At 47.8% G+C, this 18,633-nt stretch overlaps 1 protein-coding gene across 1 annotated transcript in view; it reads right to left on the bottom strand.

Moving 5' to 3' along the window:
* Window positions 1-4,320: 4,320 nt before the first annotated feature.
* The window catches only part of CYFIP1 (cytoplasmic FMR1 interacting protein 1), a 104,336-nt gene continuing 90,023 nt past the window's right edge, over window positions 4,321-18,633 (bottom strand). The window contains 8 exon segments of the mRNA XM_078375649.1: window positions 4,321-5,015; window positions 7,339-7,486; window positions 7,942-8,180; window positions 8,992-9,086; window positions 9,641-9,713; window positions 13,904-14,034; window positions 15,814-15,904; window positions 17,109-17,252. Of these exon segments, the coding sequence (XP_078231775.1) occupies window positions 4,851-5,015; window positions 7,339-7,486; window positions 7,942-8,180; window positions 8,992-9,086; window positions 9,641-9,713; window positions 13,904-14,034; window positions 15,814-15,904; window positions 17,109-17,252 (1,086 nt within the window). The 3' untranslated portion in view covers window positions 4,321-4,850.

Here is an 18,633-nt window from a genome sequence, read left to right as displayed (position 1 = left end):
GGAGCTGTTTTAGATGTTTTTTTCCTAACTGCCTCTTTCCGTGTCATTGAATACTACCGATGTACTCTATATCTGTTTATATACTGTACGTACATCTGTGCTTTGTGTATAAAAGAACCAGTTATCACCCCGTTCAGGATAGAGCCCTTGTTGAACATACATAGGCTTTTTTCTAATAAAAAATTCTTAGTTAACATTTTATAGCACTTGAGATTGTCTTATACCTAAATATTACATTATATTTTGTATGTAATTAAGCCTTATAAAACTTGGTAATTTTTTTTTTTTTTTGAGACAGAATAGTCTTGCTCTGTCGCCAGGCTAGAGTACAGTGGCACAATCTCGGCTCCCCGCAACTGCCGCCTCCCGGGTTCAAGTGAGTCTCCTGCCTCAGCTTCCCGAGTAGCTGGGACTGTAGGCATGTGCCATCATGCCCAGCTAATTATATATTTTTTAACTAGAGATGGGGTTTCCCTGTGATGGCCAGGATGGCCTTGATCTCTTGACCCTGTGATCTGCCCACCTCCGCCTCCGCCTCCCAAAGTGTTGGGATTATAGGTGTGAGCCACCGCACTGGGCCAAAACTTGGCAATTTAAATTACAGTAATTTTTCCATCTGTTTGTGTCCTCTCTTATTTCCTTTAGCAGTTTGTAGTTCTCCTTGAAGAGTTCCTTCACAATCCCTTGTTACTTGTATTCCTAGGTGTTTTATTCTCTTTGTTGGCAATTGTGAATGGGAGTTCGCTCATGATTTGGCTCTGTTAGTCTGTTGTTGGTGTATAGGAATGCTTGTGATTTTTGCACATTGATTTTGTATCCTGAGACTTTGCTGAAGTAGCTTATCAGCTTAAGGAGATTCTTGGCTGAGACGATGGGGTCTTCTAAATATACAGTCAATTCATCTGCAAACAGGTAGAATTTGATGTCCTCTCTTCCTATTTGAATACCCTTTATTTCTTTCTCTTGCCTGATAGCCCTGGCCAGAACTTCCAGTACTGTGTTGAATACGAGTGGTGAGAGAGGGCATCCTTGTCTTGTGCCGGTTTTCAAAGGGAATGCTTCCAGTTTTTGCCCATTAAGTATGATGCTGGCTGTGGGTTTGTCATAATTAGCTCTTATTATTTTGAGATATGATCCATCGATAGCTAGTTTTATTGAGAGTTTTTAGCATTAAGGGCTGTTGAATTTTGTCAAAGGCCTTCTCTGCATCTATTGAGACAATTGTGGTTTTGTCTTTGGTTTTGTGGATGTGATGGATTACATTTATAGATTTGTGTATGTTGAACCAGCCTTGCATCCCCAGATGAAGCTGACTTGATCATGATGGATAAGCTTTTTGATGTGCTGTTGGATTCATTTTGCCCAGTATTTTTATTTTATTTTTATTTTTGAGACGGAGTTTCGCTCTTGTTACCCAGGCTGGAGTGCAATGGCGTGATCTCAGCTCACCACAACCTCCGCCTCCTGGGTTCAAGCAATTCTCCTGCCTCAGCCTCCTGAGTAGCTGGGATTACAGGCACGTGCCACCATGCCCAGCTAATTTTTGTATTTTTAGTAGAGACGGGGTTTCACCATGTTGACCAAGATGTCTGGATCTCCTGACCTTGTGATCCACCCGCCTCGGCCTCCCAAAGTGCTGGGATTATAGGTTTGAGCCACTGCTCCAGGCCTTGCCCAGTATTTTATTAAAGATTTTTTGTATCAGTGTTCATCATGGATATTGGCCTGAAATTTTATTTTTCAGTTGTGTCTCTGCCAGGTTTTGGTATCAGGATAATGTTGGTCTCCTAAAATGAGTTAGGGAGGATTCCCTCTTTTTGTATTGTTTGGAATAGTTTCAGAAGGAATGGTACCAGCTCCTCTTTGTACCTCTGGTAGAATTTGGCTGTGAACCCATCTGGCCTATTACTTGCTGCCTCAACTTCAAACCTTGTTACTGGTCTGTTCACGAATTCAGCTTCTTCCTGGTTTAGTCTGGAAGGGTGTACGTCTCCGGGAATTTACCCATTTCTTCTAGATTTGCTGGTTTATTTGCATAGTGGTGTTTGTAGTAGTCTCTGATGGTAGTTTGTATTTCTGTGGAATCGGTGGTGATATCCCCTTTATCATTGTTTTATTGCATCTATTTGAATCTTCTCTCTCTTCCTTTTTATTAATCTGGCTAGTGGTCTATTTTGTTGATCTTTTCAAAAAACCAGCTCCTGGAATTACTGATTTTTTGAAGGTTTTTTTTGTGTCTGTATCTGCTTTAGTTCTGCTTTGATCTTAGTTGTTTCTTGCCTTCTGTTAGCTTTTGAATTTGTTGGATCTTGCTTCTCTAGTTCTTACCCACCCCCCCAACGCCCGCCAGATGGAGTCCTGCTGTCTCCCAGGCTGGAGTGCAGTGGCACAATCTTGACTCACTGCAACCTCCGCCTCCCGGGTTCAAGCAGTTCTCCTGCCTCAGTCTCCCAAGTAGCTGGGATAATAGGCACGTGCAACTACTCCCAGCCAACTTTTTTTGTATTTTTTGTAGAGACAGCATTTTACCACGTTGGCCAGGCTGCTCTCGACTCCTGACCTGGTGATCCGTCCACCTCAGCCTCCCAAAGTGGTGGGATTACAGGCATGAGCCACTGCATCCAGCCTCCTCTAGTTCTTTTAATTGTGACGTTGGATTTTATATCTTACCTTGCTTGTCTGGTGGCATTTGGTGCTATACATTTCCCTCTAGACACAGCTTTAAATGCATCCCAGAGATTCTGGCACGTTGTGTCTTCGTTCTCATTGGTTTTGAAGGACATCTTTATTTCTGCCTTCATTATTTATTCAGTAGTCATTCAGGAGCAGGTGTTTAGTTTCCATGTAATTGTGTGGTTTTGAGTGAGTTTCTTAATCCTGAGTTCTAATTTGACTGCACTGTGGTCTGAGAGACTTATGATTTCCATTCTTTTGGATTTGCTGAGGAGTGATTTACTGCCACTTATGTAGTCAATTTTAGAGTAAGTGCGATGTGCTGAGAAGACTATATTTTGTGGTTCTGGGGTGGAGAGTTCTGTAGATGGCTATTAGGTCTGCGTGGTCCAGATCGGAGTTCAAGTCCTGGATATCCTCGTTAATTTTCTGTCTCGTTGATCTAATATTGACAGTGGAGTGTTAAAGTCTCTCACAGTTACTGTGCCCACAGTCTAAGACTCTTTGTAAGAACTTGCTTTGTGTGTCTGGGTGCTCCTGTATTGGGTACATATTTAGAATAGTTAGCTCTTCTTGTTGCATTGATCCCCTTACCATTATGTAACGCCCTTCTTTGTCTCTTGATCTTTGTTGGTTTAAAGTCTGTTTTATTGGAGACTAGGACTGCAACCCTGCTTTTATTTGCTCTCCAATTGCTTGGTAAGTATTCCTCCATCCCTTTATTTTGAGCCTTTGTGTGTCTTTGCATGTGAGATGGGTTTTCTTTTCATCCTATTCTATAGTTGCTAAGATAAGCACAGCTACCACCTCTCAATCTACAGCAGAATGCTGGCCCCAGGGTTATTTACATTACTAAAAGCATTTTTAGGGAACTTTTTATAAAGAAAGATCGTTAAGCTTATTGTCACTCAGGTTTGGCAGCACAGCAGGATGGTTCACTTCTTTGCTGTGTGTGATGCTTCTGGAGTGTCCAAAGGCCTATGGAAGAGTCAAGTAGGCGAGGCCCACTTTTTATGGCAACGTGGCATCCATAGAAAATGTTAGAATTGAAGAAAGTTGCAATACTCCAAATAATGTAAATCGACTGCCAGGTCATGACATGTGAGTTCAGTTAATCATGCTGGCCCTGTGTTTATCTGTAGTATTTGTTTACAAAAGACAGGCCTAACATTTTTTTTTTTTTTCCAGTTAGGCTTTTCACAACCTCATTGCCTTAATACTTTAAAGTTTGGCTTTAGTTTCTCAATTCTAAAACATGTTGATGACTCTACGGTAGTCTAGACTGATTATCTTTCATTCTGACAGGTCATGTGAACCAGCTTCAGCCACGTGAGCCCTGTGTAATGAGGGGGACAGATGAAGGCTGGACTGAAGTTCTCCCCGGCCCCTTTCTGGAGCACCCGCTGTCCCTGGCTGATCTCCTCCCACAGTGCAGGCCTCCTCCAGCTCGTGGGCACAGGTAACAGGCACTGAGTAGCCTCTTCATATCCAGATTGGAACAGCCCACATGGACGTTTTATACCTCATTTGCCTGCAGAATCCTAAATTTAAGCTGTAGGTCTGAGCTGGGCCTGTCGTGCGAGCTCAGATTTAGAGTTCCTTGCCAAGCCAAGCAGCACAGGGCTGTAGTGAATGAACGAACACAAATAGACCTCATTAGTTTTATTTCTATATTCTTTAGGTCTGATCTCATGTTAGATTTTGTCACAACTGGATTTAGTGGAAGCAGGGGAATCAAGTTCACTATTTTCTGAAACACTGATACAAAAAAGGGTGGAAACAATGACTTAGAACTAAGATTATTCATAAAAGACCGTGAGAAAGATCCCTAAACAAAAGCTAGTTACATTTAATGGTAACTGGGAAGGGATTTAATACATTTACTGGTATTAACTTTCTTACGGAATGAATCGTAGCTGTCAGAACATCCCATAGAAAAACAGTAATTGTAAGAATGTGATGGCAACAATCAGCAGCCAGTATACTCAGACTTCCTAATTACCAAAAGCATATACAATTTTAGTCTAGAAAAATAAGTCAATTTTATAAAATTAAGCCTTTAGATGAAAAGCACCCCCTTTGACAGGTATAGAGATACTGAAAAATAGTCCCTAAAAATCTCACTAAATACGGAGAGAAAAGCATGCCACGTTGAGTTACGGGTGCAGCCCGCACCCTCAGCTGCTGGCCAAGGACTGGTGGATGGGTGGCTGGAAGCAGCGCACGTGCTCCACTGGGGTGCTCTCCCCGTCGCCTGACTTCAGGTACTTATCCAGGATGGTGATGATCTCGTCATTGAGAATCTGGAACTTGCGAATTCTCTCCACCATCTTCTTCAAAGGCTACGACCAAGAATATTAGGATGTTTTACTATTAACACCTGAACATTTATTTATTCTTTGTTTCACAATGTTAGGATTCTTATATTTTCTCAGAAAAATAATAGCAAATGGAATTGACACACGTTTTTTTTTTTAAGATAGGGTGTCACTGATGCCCCAGCTGGCATGATCAGCGCTCACTGTAGCCTAACCCTCCTGAGCTTAGGAGATCTTTCCACCTCAATCTCTTGAGTAGCTGGGATCACAGGCATGTACCACCACATGCAGCTAATTAAAAAATTTTTTTGTAGAGACAAGGTCTGTTGCCCAGGATGGTCTTGAACTCCTGACCTCAAGCGATCCTCCTCTGCCTCAGCCTCCCAAACTGTTGGGACTATAGTTATGAACCACCACTCCCAGCCACAGCCCATCTCTTTAATGCGACAGTTGGAAGAATGACTATATTTTGGATTTAGAATTCCTGTTGGTTTCATGCTGCTGTATATTTTTTCATGTGCACAACTTACAGGCCTATTCCTTCCACATCAGCAATTAAGACCCTACTGTCTGCACAAAGCTGTGGATCTACAGATGAAGATGATGTGCTCAGTGGACAAAGATCCGTCAACTAACACAAGTTTTAGACTTACAGTGTAGAAATACTGACAGGATACTGTGACAGACCCTCCTGCCACAACAGAAATAAGAGAATGTGAATAAAGAACATCCACGCAAACCAAAAACTTTTTGAAAAGCACTGCTGGTTCTGCCTATGTGGGTGGTAAGGGGGCAGCCAGTGCCCTGAGTGTATGGGCAGATGATGCAAGTATGTGTCTTGGGAGGAAAAGCAATCTAAATTAAGTCCAATTAGATAAAGACCCCCCAGTAACCCAACACACAAGGAAAGAGCAGTTTTAAATACCACCAAGGGCTTCAGATACTACAATGAAAAGATACAGAATGTAGAATACATGAACTGGATAAGGAAGAGATGGAAAAAATTCAGTTAAGACAATAAAACTGTCAGTTACCACCAAGATTTGAAGAGCTGAGGAAAAGGTCAGCAGATTAGCACTGAAGTGAGAGTTAACTAAGACACGTGAAGACAGTACTCTGGATACAGCTCTGGGAGACATGGAAGTGGCGTCGGAGAGGCCCATGACCTGGAGCCCGTGACTGTGCTGCCCTGTGTTGCACGGAGCCTGGGTGGGTGTGGTTAAACCTAGACTGTAAGACAGGGAGAGTATCTGGGTTGTCCTCTCAGTATCATCATAGCAGGAATGTTCTCTGGCTAGCAGCAGGAGACGTGGCAAAAGACTAGAAGCTGAGGCTGCCCGACCCACTGTTGCTGGAGGGAGCCACCTGGAAAGCATGAGAAGGAGGGGTGACCCAGTCCCACAGCTGCAAGCTGTGCATAAGGCTGAAGGCCTCCAAGGTGAACACCACACCTTGGACACATTGATTTTGGACCTAGCTGAGCCCGGCTGTACCCCGGCATCTGACTTAGAGAACTGTGAGATCATAAATGGTGTTTAAACTGCCAAGCCTGTGGCGATTTGTTGTCACGGAAGCAACAGAAAATGAATACAACAAGGCTGGGCGCGGTGGCTCACGCCTGTAATCCCAGCATTTTGGGAGGCCAAGGTGTGTGGATCACTTCAGGTCAGGGGTTCGAGATCAGCTTGGCCAACATGGTGAAACCCCATCGCTACTAAAAATGCAAAAATTAGCTGGGCATGGTGGTGGGAGGCTGAGGCAGGAGAATCACCTGAACCCGGGAGGCGGAGGTTGCAGTGAGCTGAGATTGGGCCACTGCACTCCAGCCTGGGCAACAAGAGCAAAACTGTCTCAAACAAAACAAAACAAATTCAACAGAGGGATGTGAAGAATAGAATGAGAGAGTATAATACATGTCTAACTGAAGTCCTGAATGGCAAGAATAGGGAGAATGGAAGGCTAAAATATTTCAAAGATAATGGCTGAGTATTTTCCAGAATTCAACTATGAGGAATCCATAAAATCACAAAGACAAAAGGCCTTTAAAGCAGCTAAAAAATACACTTTTGACTTCTAGGGAGCCTGAAGACCGGAATAGTTGCCAAAGTTCTGAAAATGCACATCCTGTAAGACTTTAAGTAAATCTAAGTACCTTGAGAAGGAAAACGGACCGTGAGGATTTTCTCTGCCAGAATATGCTTTACTGGCCAATTGTATCTAGGTTCATTCTGGGAATGAAAAGAATGTTTCTCTTGGTGGTACCTTAGGTACTAGGTCAAAAAACAGTCACTGAAACAAGACCTTGTAACATAGTAACATAGATAGTGGGAGATTTTCATCCACGTACCACATTTTTAATAATCTCGTCTTTGCCATCGTGTTTCTGGACCTTAAGTAGATGGTAGCAGAAATCCAGCACAGCAAAACGCCGCTGCTGCCCAAGGAGTACGATGATCATGCAGCCAGCCCAGTGTAGCCCGTCACCAAAGCACTGCCTAGAGACAAGTGGAAACAATGGGAGGGGAGTGACATGTTACCAGGTCTTTCTGTCTCCAGATGTCAGTGACCAAGCCATCTGCACTACTGTCTGTGCCACAGAGTCACCTTCCACAGCCAGGAAGAGAACGCCAGGCAGTAGGTGGCTGTTGCCTCATTTTGGTCAATACCTTTTTTGGGCTCTTCTGGTGTGCTACTTCCTAACGCTTTTTAAGTCATATCTGTGGTGAATGACTTAGACCTCCCACCTAGAAAAATGCACATCCAACTCATACACAATTGCTGTGGTTCAGAAACTCCCAGAATTCTAAAGTCCTGAGTCACCTCTTTGGCATCAAGGAAGAATCCCCACTGAGGAGGCTGAAAAGCAGAGCATGGCTGGCCTAACACCCTACCTTGCTGCATAGCCCCTCTCCTCCCCTGGGACTTTGTCCTGCTCTGAGCACACACTTACTCGACTGTGAACTCGTGTGTCCCTACGGGAATGCAGTACACAAACTGCATGGCACTCCACAGTCTGTGGAACTCCACACACTCATCCACATGCATGACTCCATTGCTGGGCAGAGGCCCACGCCAGATCGGGTCGTCCAGAAAGCTCCGGATCCGTGTCAGGATGACCTCAAACATGGACAGGCCGCAGCAGAGGCGCTCCTTGGTCAGCAGGTCCCCCTCTCTCGCGATGGCAATTTGCTGTAGGAGGAACAAGTGGCGGAATGCTGTGGGCCCTGCAGGCATCCAGCTACTCCATGTCCTGTATTTATTTTTTTTTGAGACAGAATTTCGCTCTGCTGCTCAGGCTGAAGTGCAGTGGCATAATCATAGCTCACTGCAGCCTTGACTTCCTGAGCTCAAGCGACCCTCCTGCCTCAGCCCTCCCAGGGGCTGAGATTACAGATACATGCCACCACACCTGGATAATTTTTATATTTTTTTTAGAGACAGGGTTTTGTCTTGGCCTCCCAAAGTGCTGGGAAGACAGGAATGAACCACGGCTCCTGGCCCTGGAAACACGTTTTGGGTGGGGTCGGTTTGCTGGCATCTAATGTGGAGGCCAGGGACGCTGCTAAACACCTACCATACACAGGATGACCCAGCCCCCACCATAGAGTGCCCTGGTCCCAAATGGCTGAGAAAGCCTGACTTAGCATAAGCTGCTGGCTCACTGTGGAGCTCTGCCCTGACACCTTGCCTCCTGGCCTCATTTATTCCGTTCTTAAACTGTGGAAAAGCCTTCATCACCGGCTGGACACTCACAAGTGACATCTGTAGTAGTCTTATGTGCCAGGTGATGTGCTAAGCCCTTTCCCAGCATTAGCTCATTTGAAGTCCCCGACCACCCTGGGAAGCAGCCCCGGTGCACACCCCACTTGCGACGCTGAAGCTGAGCAGCCGCCATGGCCATCGGATTTCATGATGCCTTCCAGTGTGGCTCCCAACCGGCTGCCTGGCCTGACGTGGATGCCCAGCTTGCAACAGCCACAACCGCCACGGCACACGTTACCTGAGGGGTCCCCAGTCTTTCAATCAGTGGGACAAGATGCAGCGGGGCGTACTTTGATTCTAGCCTTTTCATTTTGGCATCAAGTCTCTCTCCCTCTGCAGTAGAAAAAATACTTTACTATATTCTGCTCCTTCGTATGAAAGGGTAATTGCAAAAGTTTAAATTAGTTTAGAAAAAGATTTTAAAGTTAACATTATCTATACACATTTTCTTTAAAAGTTATCTTACAAACCTGGCTCAGTTAACATTTTATTTCAAACTGGCAGGACTGATTTTCTGCTCAATATTCATTTTACACTTACTATTTTCAAATGTAATCCAAAGCAGAAAATGGCACAATGAGCCTCTGTCCCCATCATCCACTACAACAGTTATCAACTCATGGCCACTCTGCTTCTTATATACCCAACTCCCCCTGCTATTAATACTTGGAAGCAATTCTAAGACATTGTATCACTGCAGCCCTGTTTCTCAGACTTCATGTAACTAGGTTCTGTACACTCCTCATTACCCCTGCATATGATTAAACAAGCACCAAACCTCAATCTGCACTGGCCCTTAGCTCTCCGGCTGCATAGAGTAGGTACCACCCCCACAGACGGCAGTCTGGACTCCCGGGGAGGCAGGGTGGGAGGGTCCACAGGCTCACCTTTCACATGGACTCGTGGCAAGATATTCTGGAAGGGAGCCGCATGCAGGAGGTCGCAGACTTCTTCCAAAGACTAGAGCAGAGAAAGAAAAGGGCACACTATGGGGAGGATCTTGCCACAGAGAGATAGCTGCTGCTGAAGACAAAGAGCCTGGCCGGGCATAGTGGCTCACACCTGTAATCCAAGCACTTTGGAGGCCAAGGCAGGCAGATCACCTGAGGTCGGGAGTTCAAGACCAGCCTGACCAACATGGTGAAATCCCATCTTTAAAAAAAAAAAAACAAAAAAAAAAACCCAAAGAGCCTCTTTGCCTTTTAGCATGAAATAAACTCTTCTTTGTGTTAATGGAAATGCTTATGTCTGTCCTTCCATAATGGGAGCCACCAGGCCATGTACGGGTAGTAAGTACTTGGAATGTGGCTTGTGCACTTGAGGAACTGAATTTTTAATTTTAGTTACATTTAATTAACTTAAATGTAGACACAGGTAAGACCCAGTGTTGAATGTGGCTCTGTTTTCCAGGCTTTACCAGTTTGGCAGTTCTCTCCACATCCTTCCTGCTAATTTGCCACCAGGCTCTTAAGAACCACAGGGTATGATGAGACCCTACTGCGCTGACAGAAGGCAGAGCCTCTGCAAACAACAAGGGAGGCCCACCCTGGTGTCCACACCCACTCATTCTCCACAGAGTCCAAAAGGAAGTTGTGGGTCATCAGGCTGAACCTATGGGTCACAGACTTCTTTACGAGGTAATAGAAACCCCACACGAGGCCCATTCTCCAGGGTAACACGTATGTAGAGAAAATGCACCTCCAGGATCACAAGGATGGCAGAACCCCAAAAAAACACTATGGACCCAAAGATGCTAAAAAATAGCGCAACTCCTGTTCATCTTTAGAGGAGAGGGCTCTCAGGCCACCAGGAAGGGCCTCTTCAGACCACAGTGCGCTCAACACCCCATGGAGCAGGCAGAAGATGATGGGGCCTTCAGTGCCCCCTACGCTACAGCCATGCTGAAATCTTAAGTTCCACAGGAGTAAAAGAAATGATCAAACAAAGAAATGGCTATTGGAAAATCAAGAAACGCTGACAATGAGATTTTAACTTCTGAGGACCTCCCAGAGATGATGGCAAAACTAAAACCAAGAGGAAAAAAAGCAGACTTTTCAATACTCCTCAATGTCAATCCAGTGCCAGCAGCCGGCCAGACGCCATCTGCTCCGTGTTTCTCCCTAAGCTTCTAATGCAGCATCAGACTTCATCCAGAAGCCAACAGAGGGGCCATCTGTTGCCGTGACTATGCACAGAAACTGAGGTAAGAGGCTGGCCCAGTAAATTCCATCCTGCCTGGTTCTGTAATTATTTATGTCCATCCCAGGATTCCCTGACATTCATTTTGTAGGTAAGAAAGTTGGGAGAGTTTATCTTATTTCCAGAAAGGACAGCTGGACAGAAGAGAAACCAGCCATAATGGGTCCTTGCCACTATCTCAATCAGTTCCACACGCTGTCTCTCCCTTAGGAAAGCCTGGGTCTCACCTGGCCGACCTAGGCCAGTGACCAGACAGCCATCCTCAGGCTTGGACATACACAAAGGCTATGGTTTGGATGTGGTTTGTCCCTGCCAAAACTCATGGTGAGACTTAATTGCCAATGTAGCAGTGTTGGAAGGTGGTCTGTTTGAGAGGTGACGGATCCTTACGAGACTGGGTTAGTTCTCCCATGACTGGATTAGTTCTTGCCGGAATGGATGAGTTCCTGTGAGAGCAGGTTGTTGGAAACAAGGTTGCCTTTCACATTTGTTCTCTTTGCATACACCCACCTCCCTTTCTGCCTTCCCAGCCAGCTGAAGCAGCATGAGACCCTGACATGAGCTGTCCTGATCTTGGACTTCCCAGCCTCCAGAGTCATGAGTCAAATAAACTCCTTTTCTTTATAAATTACTCAGTCTCAGGCACTGCTACAGCAACACAAGATGGACTAACACAGCAGATGAGAAGGGGTACACCTTATGCTGTACGCCCACCTCGCTAGTCATGAGGGAAGGCAGGAGAGGCCTCAGGAAAAGCCGCCCATGAAGGGAACATTACTAAAATTCATAGCAAGAGATTATTTTTAAAGGGATGCTTCCTATCTGGCTTTTAAAAATTCACAATTATTTGGGGACTATGTCCTTAGAGCAGGGCCACCTTGGACACTGGCTTCTTGCTAGCCTGAACACAGGTAGGTTCTCCATCTTGTGCCCCTCACACTTGCAGTGGGGAGGGCATCAGTGGGAGGGGATGCTCACGTGGGGTCCCCCACCAAGCCTGTGGGTGGCCAGGACAATGAGGGCCTGAGGCTGACACAGTCCCTCTTTGAAACCACTTAGGGGTCTGCCTAGGAGTTTGAGGATATGGGGAAATGAAGGTGCAGGTCTGATGGAGGCGATCAGCTCCCAGATGCGTCCTGCCTGACCTGGGACTCCCCTGACATGTGAGCCAGCGCACTCACTGGCAGGCAGGTGTGAGGCGGATGGTCCAGAGGCTCAGTCTGCAGGGGCCCGGCAGTCTGACAGCAGTCTGTCCTTGTTCTTCCCAAATAAAACTCTTGCCTTTGCCAAGCTACCAGGGACCTGAAGACAAGAGACTGCTGAGAAACAACATAGGAAAGGCCTCTGCAGGCAGCTGTGGAGAGGCAGCGCGGTTCCTAAGCACAAGCCAATATGCTTTGCCAGAGCACGTGGCGTACCAGTCCGAAAATGGCAGAGCGAAGAGCCTCAAGGAGGGAACACGCCCAGGTGGGAATCGGGACTTGTCAGGGAAACAAAGAGCAAGACAACATGCTCTGATGCCAGAGACGGACACCTCGACCAGCGGGATGCGGCAGGAGGCCAGGAGACAGGCCAGTGCGCCCACAAAAAGCTGGCAGATGGCAGGTGACACCACTGGTTGGCAGTGGGAGGAAAGACAACGGGGTCCCCACCGAGAAAGAAAGACGCTTCCTCCGCATCTCACAGCACACACAAACACCAACTCCAGAAGAATCTAAATCTACATGAGAACATAAAGGAATGTCTTCATGACCCCAAGGCAGGAAAAACAGCTTTAAAAAGATACAAGTTCTGTGGGCACATAGTAGATTAAAAAATAAAGATAGGCCGGGCGCGGTGGCTCACGCCTATAATCCCAGCACTTTGGGAGGCTGAGGTGGGTGGATCACGAGGTCAAGAGATCGAGACCATCCTGGTCAATATGGTGAAACCTTGTCTCTCCTAAAAATACAAAAAATTAGCTGGGCATGATGGTGTGCACCTGTAATCCCAGCTACTCGGGAGGCTGAGGCAGGAGAATTGCCTGAACCCAGGAGGCGGAGGTTGTGGAGAGCTGAGATCGCGCCATCGCACTCCAGCCTGGGTAACAAGGGTGAGACTCCGTCCAAAAAATAATAATAAAGATACCAAAAGTGCTCATCATTAAAAAAAAAGGGCCACATTCAAATTAAGAGCATTTGTCAAAAATCACTATGAGAGTAAAAGGATAAGCCACAAATAGAAGAATTTGCAATATGAGCAGCACATAAAGGCTCTACACAGAGTGAGCTGTAGAAAAAACAGGCCCAAGAACCCAATGGGGCGTTTCACAGAAAAACAAACGACGCAGTGAACAGAAACGCCCACCTCGCTAGTCACGAGAGAAGGCAGGAGAGGCCCACGTGAGATTCCATTTCTCAGTGGCTTTCCCAGTCCAGGAGGTTGTAAACTGAGCTGCTGTGATGAACAGGACAGAGGGACAGCCAGATGGCACCACAAGGAGATACCAGTCAAGGAAGTGAGCTGTCCACCATGCCACATCCTAAGGGGGTGGGCTCCCAGGGGTATGTGTAGCTGTTCAGATTTAAATTGGTTGTAATTCAGTAACATTGAGCACTCAGTTCCTCAGTCACACGAAGCCGCACTCAACTGCTCGGTGGCCTCAGGCAGAGAGCCCTCCTAGGCAGCAATGCTTTAGCCCTCACCAGCATGCCAGATGTGTTCATTTAGATGTTGAAAACATCACATAATAAAACCGTTTCATTACTTTCACACAGAACAACATTCCTGAGACAATGAACTACGGTACACTTTTGTTTTCCAATTGTAGGGAACAAATTCAAACCAAGTCTGAACGGTCATGAAAAAGAATGATGCTTTACCACACTGCTGCTGCCATACCCCCACTAAAGCACCCACCAAAGGAAGCCCCCGGTGGCCACTGGGGTGGGCCAGGCCGGATGGGCACTCACCAGGCTCTGCTCGATGAGCAGGCAGAAGAGGACAGCATTCCCCACCTCCCGAAGGTTCTGGAAGCACACGGTCTTCAGCTCCGCGTACTCCACAATGTCCTTCAGCTGGTGGTGGAAGAACTCCAGGATACCTATGGTGGTGGAAGTAAGGTGGGGTTGGGGGTGGAGGGGCCAGGACCTGGCAGCCTGCTCCACAGCCGGGTGCAACTGCTGTTCTGACTCTGCCATCGAGCCTGGTTCTAAGGACGGCCACTACGTCCCATGCGTGGCATCTTCCCTGCAGCGGTGGTTCATTCAGCACCTGGGCACGTCCTCCACACACCTTGCGGCTCTGGGCCTCGGCTCTGAGGCCTCTTTTCCAGTCAACCCCCTATCTTTAGAGAAGGCTATGATGGTACGAAATGTCACATTACAAGAAGAAAGACTGCACCATCGTCCCCAGTGGGGGTGGACAAGGTATTTGACAAAATTCAGTCTCTCTTTGCAGGCATGGAAGGGGCTGGACCTAATCTGAGAAAGGGCATCTAGGAAACCTGCAGCTAACTAACCACACACCCAATGGGAGGCTGCACCCTGTGCCAGCTCCGGAGCAAGGCAGGTGTTTCGGCGGCATCTGGACAGTGGAATGAGGCACAAAAAGACTAAGGCGCAAAGGTGGGACAGAAGGCCAACATCCCCCAGTTGATCTATCTACAGCTTCGACTCCAGCCCAGACAGAAACTGGCGCTGACTCCACAATGCACATGGCATCAGGAGGGGCGAAGCTACCCTGGGAAGAGCCAAGTGGGAGGCTCAGCAGACCTGAGTGCCCCTTCCCCAAGGACCAGGACTGACCCAGCCCTCCCTGCCCTACAGACTCAGTCCCCGCCCCTGCTCCTCCCAGCTCTTAGCACTGCTGGGGGACTCGGTCCCACTTGGTGGGACTGGGGGCACTCTTGCACCTGTCATCCCAGCAAGCTTTCCCTGTGCCACACTGGGCCAAGACGGCTTCCCCTGAACACAGGAAATGTTCACCTCCAGTCATGACACAAGCATTGGTTTGAGCATCTCAGCATTCCTCATCTACCTTCTGGCAATCAACAAATTGGATTCTCCTGAGCCAGGGTCGAGCCACTGGTCACTTCCCCAAGGGGGCTGAGGGAGACGCCTTATCTTCTCCTCAAACACCAGCCATAGCCCTGGGCAGGTGCCAGAAAGCAAAAACTGGCAGTGTTCAAGGGCTCAGCCAGGCTGAGCCCATCAAGACGGTGTCTCATTGGTCACCCACGTGCACGCTCAAGTCACTTTATAAGGCAAGGCTAGTGTTCAACTGTCCAGCTTTCAAGAAAACTCTGCCAGGTAAGAGACTAAAAGCAGTTTTGTTACGTGACAAAGGTCCCTGTCATACAATTTTACCATAAGACAATGCTTTCTGAGATCACTAAAGCTGTTTATCTGCATAGCCCCAAACCAGCCCACCAGCCCACAGCAAGTGATGCGGGCCTGTCCCTAGGAACACACCTGCCTGAGGCCACACAGCAGGACCTGCAACTGGACGGACTGCCTGGGGGCAGGGGTGTGGCTGTCTCTGAGGCTCAAGCCCCCATAGGCCCAGCAGGGCAGCAGGACCCCGCAGTTACTTCCCTGGCCTCATCTGGTGGCCTCTTCTTTCACAGGGGCACAGGAGAGTGGCGTTCAGGGCCTCGTCGTCTCAACTCTGGTGGGCGGATCTCTTGGGCCCCTCAGATCTCCACCTGCAGATGGTGACCCCAATATACCTCCTTTCTGGTTGTAAGGTGCATTTGTCTGTCTGCTGCCTTCTCCCACGTGGCAAATCTAATCCTTTTCAATCATTTCTGGGTTGAATTCCTTTCTGACCTCTCCCCAGAGCGCACTGTGAGCTCCGCATGCCCGGAGGCGCCCGCACTCACCGGGAGAGCCGTACTCGTGCCGGGGCAGGCGGCAGATCTTGGGCATCACCTCCATCAGTGTCTTCACGTACTGCAGGATGGTGCCCTGCAGCTGCGGGGGAGACGAGACAGGCTGCGTCAGCCTCCCCACCCCACTCCGCTAGCACCGGAGCACACGCCCTGAAATGAGTCTGTCAGCAAAGAGCTTGGTAGCGAGCAGGCTGCAGGGTCGCGTGGCTGGGGAATGAATCTGCCCCTAAAGAGAGAGCAACCATCACCAGGTGGCTTCCCATGGCTGAATTCATGTTCTGAAACAGGGCTGTCCTTTCAAGATCAAAGTGACCCCGAGGTGCCACAGTGAGGGGAGAGCTGTGCCACCAGGTGTCTCCCACAGGGATGCCCCCGAACGTGGTGAGCATGGCCAGCTCCGGGCTCCCCCAGGACGCCATCTGTGCTCCTGGGTGCACCTCCATGCTCAGCTGTGGTGATGTCAGCAATGCTGATACCCTCTAAGCTGCCACAGGTTTTGGGGCAGAGTCCCCAGTGGGGGGTCCTGGAAGAAGCTGTTTAGGTCATGGGGTGATGGCTATGCCAAATGACCAAACTCACACGGTCTCAGCACAGAAGATTATTAACATAATAAAAAAGGATGGACCGGGTATGGTGGCTCATGCCTGTAATCCCAGCACTTTGGGAGGCCGAGGTGGGTGGGTGGATCACCTGAGGTCAGGAGTTCAGGACCAGCCTGACCAACGTGGACAACCCCGTCTCTACTAAAAATAAAATATTAGCCAGGTGTGGTTATATAATATTTATAAAAATAAAATATTAGCCAGGTGTGCACACCTGTAGTCCCAGCTGCTCAGGAGGCTGAGGCAGGAGAATTGCTTAAACCCAGGAGGTGGAGGTTGCAATGAGCCAAGATTGCGCCAGGCACTCCAGCCTGGGCAACAAGAGCAAAACTCCATCTCAATAAATAATTAAATAAGAAAGACTATAAAAAGTTCTCTCTCAGTGAATGACCAATATGTTATGTATAGAAAACTAAATTCAGGCCGGCCAGGATGGCCCACATAGCAAGACCCCATCTCTACACACACAAATGAAAGCTCTATATATCAGTTAAAACAACCTGGACCCATTCTCTTAAGTTTGGAAAGATGAGGCAGATATCAAACTATATATGGTTGGAAGAGTTTGAAGCCAAATTGCATTAATCCAGCTGTTGGAGAATCACAGTCCAGACGGGGGAGACCCCTTTGCTTGCATGCCCTGGGAATCCAGGCTGTGAAGGAGGGGTGTCTAGGGACACTCACCAGGCTCTTGACAACCTTCAACAGCTCCTCCATGACCACAGCAATACCCTGATAGCCAAGGAGCCGGCAGATGACTTGGAAATGCGGAGGCCCCACGAAGTGCCGGTAGCTGCCGTAAATGCTGGAGTAGGCCAAGTTCAGAGCCTGGAAAACAGGGTACAGGGCTCTCAGCACTGTCGCCGCACACATGTGCTGATGAGGAATCGTATGGGAAGATCAGTCACACTGGCTCAGGTGAAGTGTCCTGCCTCGTAAAATCGACTGCCCTTAACTGGCACAGTTACAAAACCCACTCAGCCTGCCACCAGAAAGAAACCTGCTAAAATAAAAAAGAAAAACCATTTGGTGTTTCAAAATTTGTTTAACTGCCAATTCACTAGATGCCATTTTGAAGTCTGCAATGAGAAATGAATACAACTCAAGAGTCTCCCCCTGCCTTGCAGTCTCCCGGCAGGATGCCTGAGGTCAGAACCTGCAGGGGCCGGGGAGCTGCCTTCACAGGATGCACAGGGTGCCCTGGAGCTGGGAGAGAGGCCCCTGTGGGTGGGAGGGTGAGGAAGGTAGTTAGGGTGTATATTAGTCCATTTTCACACTGCTACATAGAAATACCTGAGACTGCATAATTTATTTTTAAAAAGCAGGTTTAATTGACTCACAGTTCCATATGGCTAGGGAGGCCTCAGGGAACTTACAACTATGCAGAAGTTGAAGGAGAAACAAGCACCCTCTTCAGAGAAGGCAGGAAAGAGAGAGAGCAAAAGAATCCCTTATAAAACCATCAGATCGGCTGGGCGCGGTGGCTCACGCCTATAATCCTAACACTTTGGGAGGCCGAGGTGGGTGGATCACCTGAGGCCAGGAGTTCAAGACCAGCCTGGCCATCATGGTGAAACTCCATCTTAGGAAAAAAACATCAGATTTCATGACAACTCACTCAGTCACAAAAACAGCTATGGGAAACTGCCACCATGAGCCAATCAACTCCCACCAGGCCCCGCCCTTGACGTGGGGATAGTGGGGATTATAATTTGAGGTCACCTTTGGGTGGGGACACAGCCAAACCTTATCCAGCATTCTGCCCTGTTCCCTAGTGCCTCATGAGTCTTCACATTTCAAAATACAATCATGCCTTCCCAACAGTCTCCCAAAGCCTTAACTCATTCCAGCATTAAGCCAGAAGTCCAAGTCCAAAGTCTCATCTGAGACAAGTCCCTTCCACCTATGAGCCTGTATCATCAAAAACAAGTTAGCTACTTCCATGATACAACAGGGATACAGGCATTGGATAAATATTCCCATTGCAAACAGGAGAAATTGGCCAAAACCAAGGGGATACAGGCTCCATGCAAGTCTGACCTTCAGTGGGGCAGTCATTAAATCTTAAAGCTTCAAAATAATCTCCTTTGACTCCATGTCTCACATCCAGGTCACACTGATATAAGAGGTAGGCTCCCATGGTCTTGGGCAGCTCCACCCTTGTGGCCTTGCAGGATGGAGTCCCCCTCCCAGCTGTTTTCACAGGCTG

The sequence above is a fragment of the Callithrix jacchus genome, chromosome 6 (genome assembly GCF_049354715.1).
Source record: "Callithrix jacchus isolate 240 chromosome 6, calJac240_pri, whole genome shotgun sequence".
Taxonomy (NCBI): Eukaryota; Metazoa; Chordata; class Mammalia; order Primates; family Cebidae; genus Callithrix; species Callithrix jacchus.
Note: the sequence above shows the minus strand (reverse complement) of the source record. Positions and strands in the feature narration are given on the sequence as shown.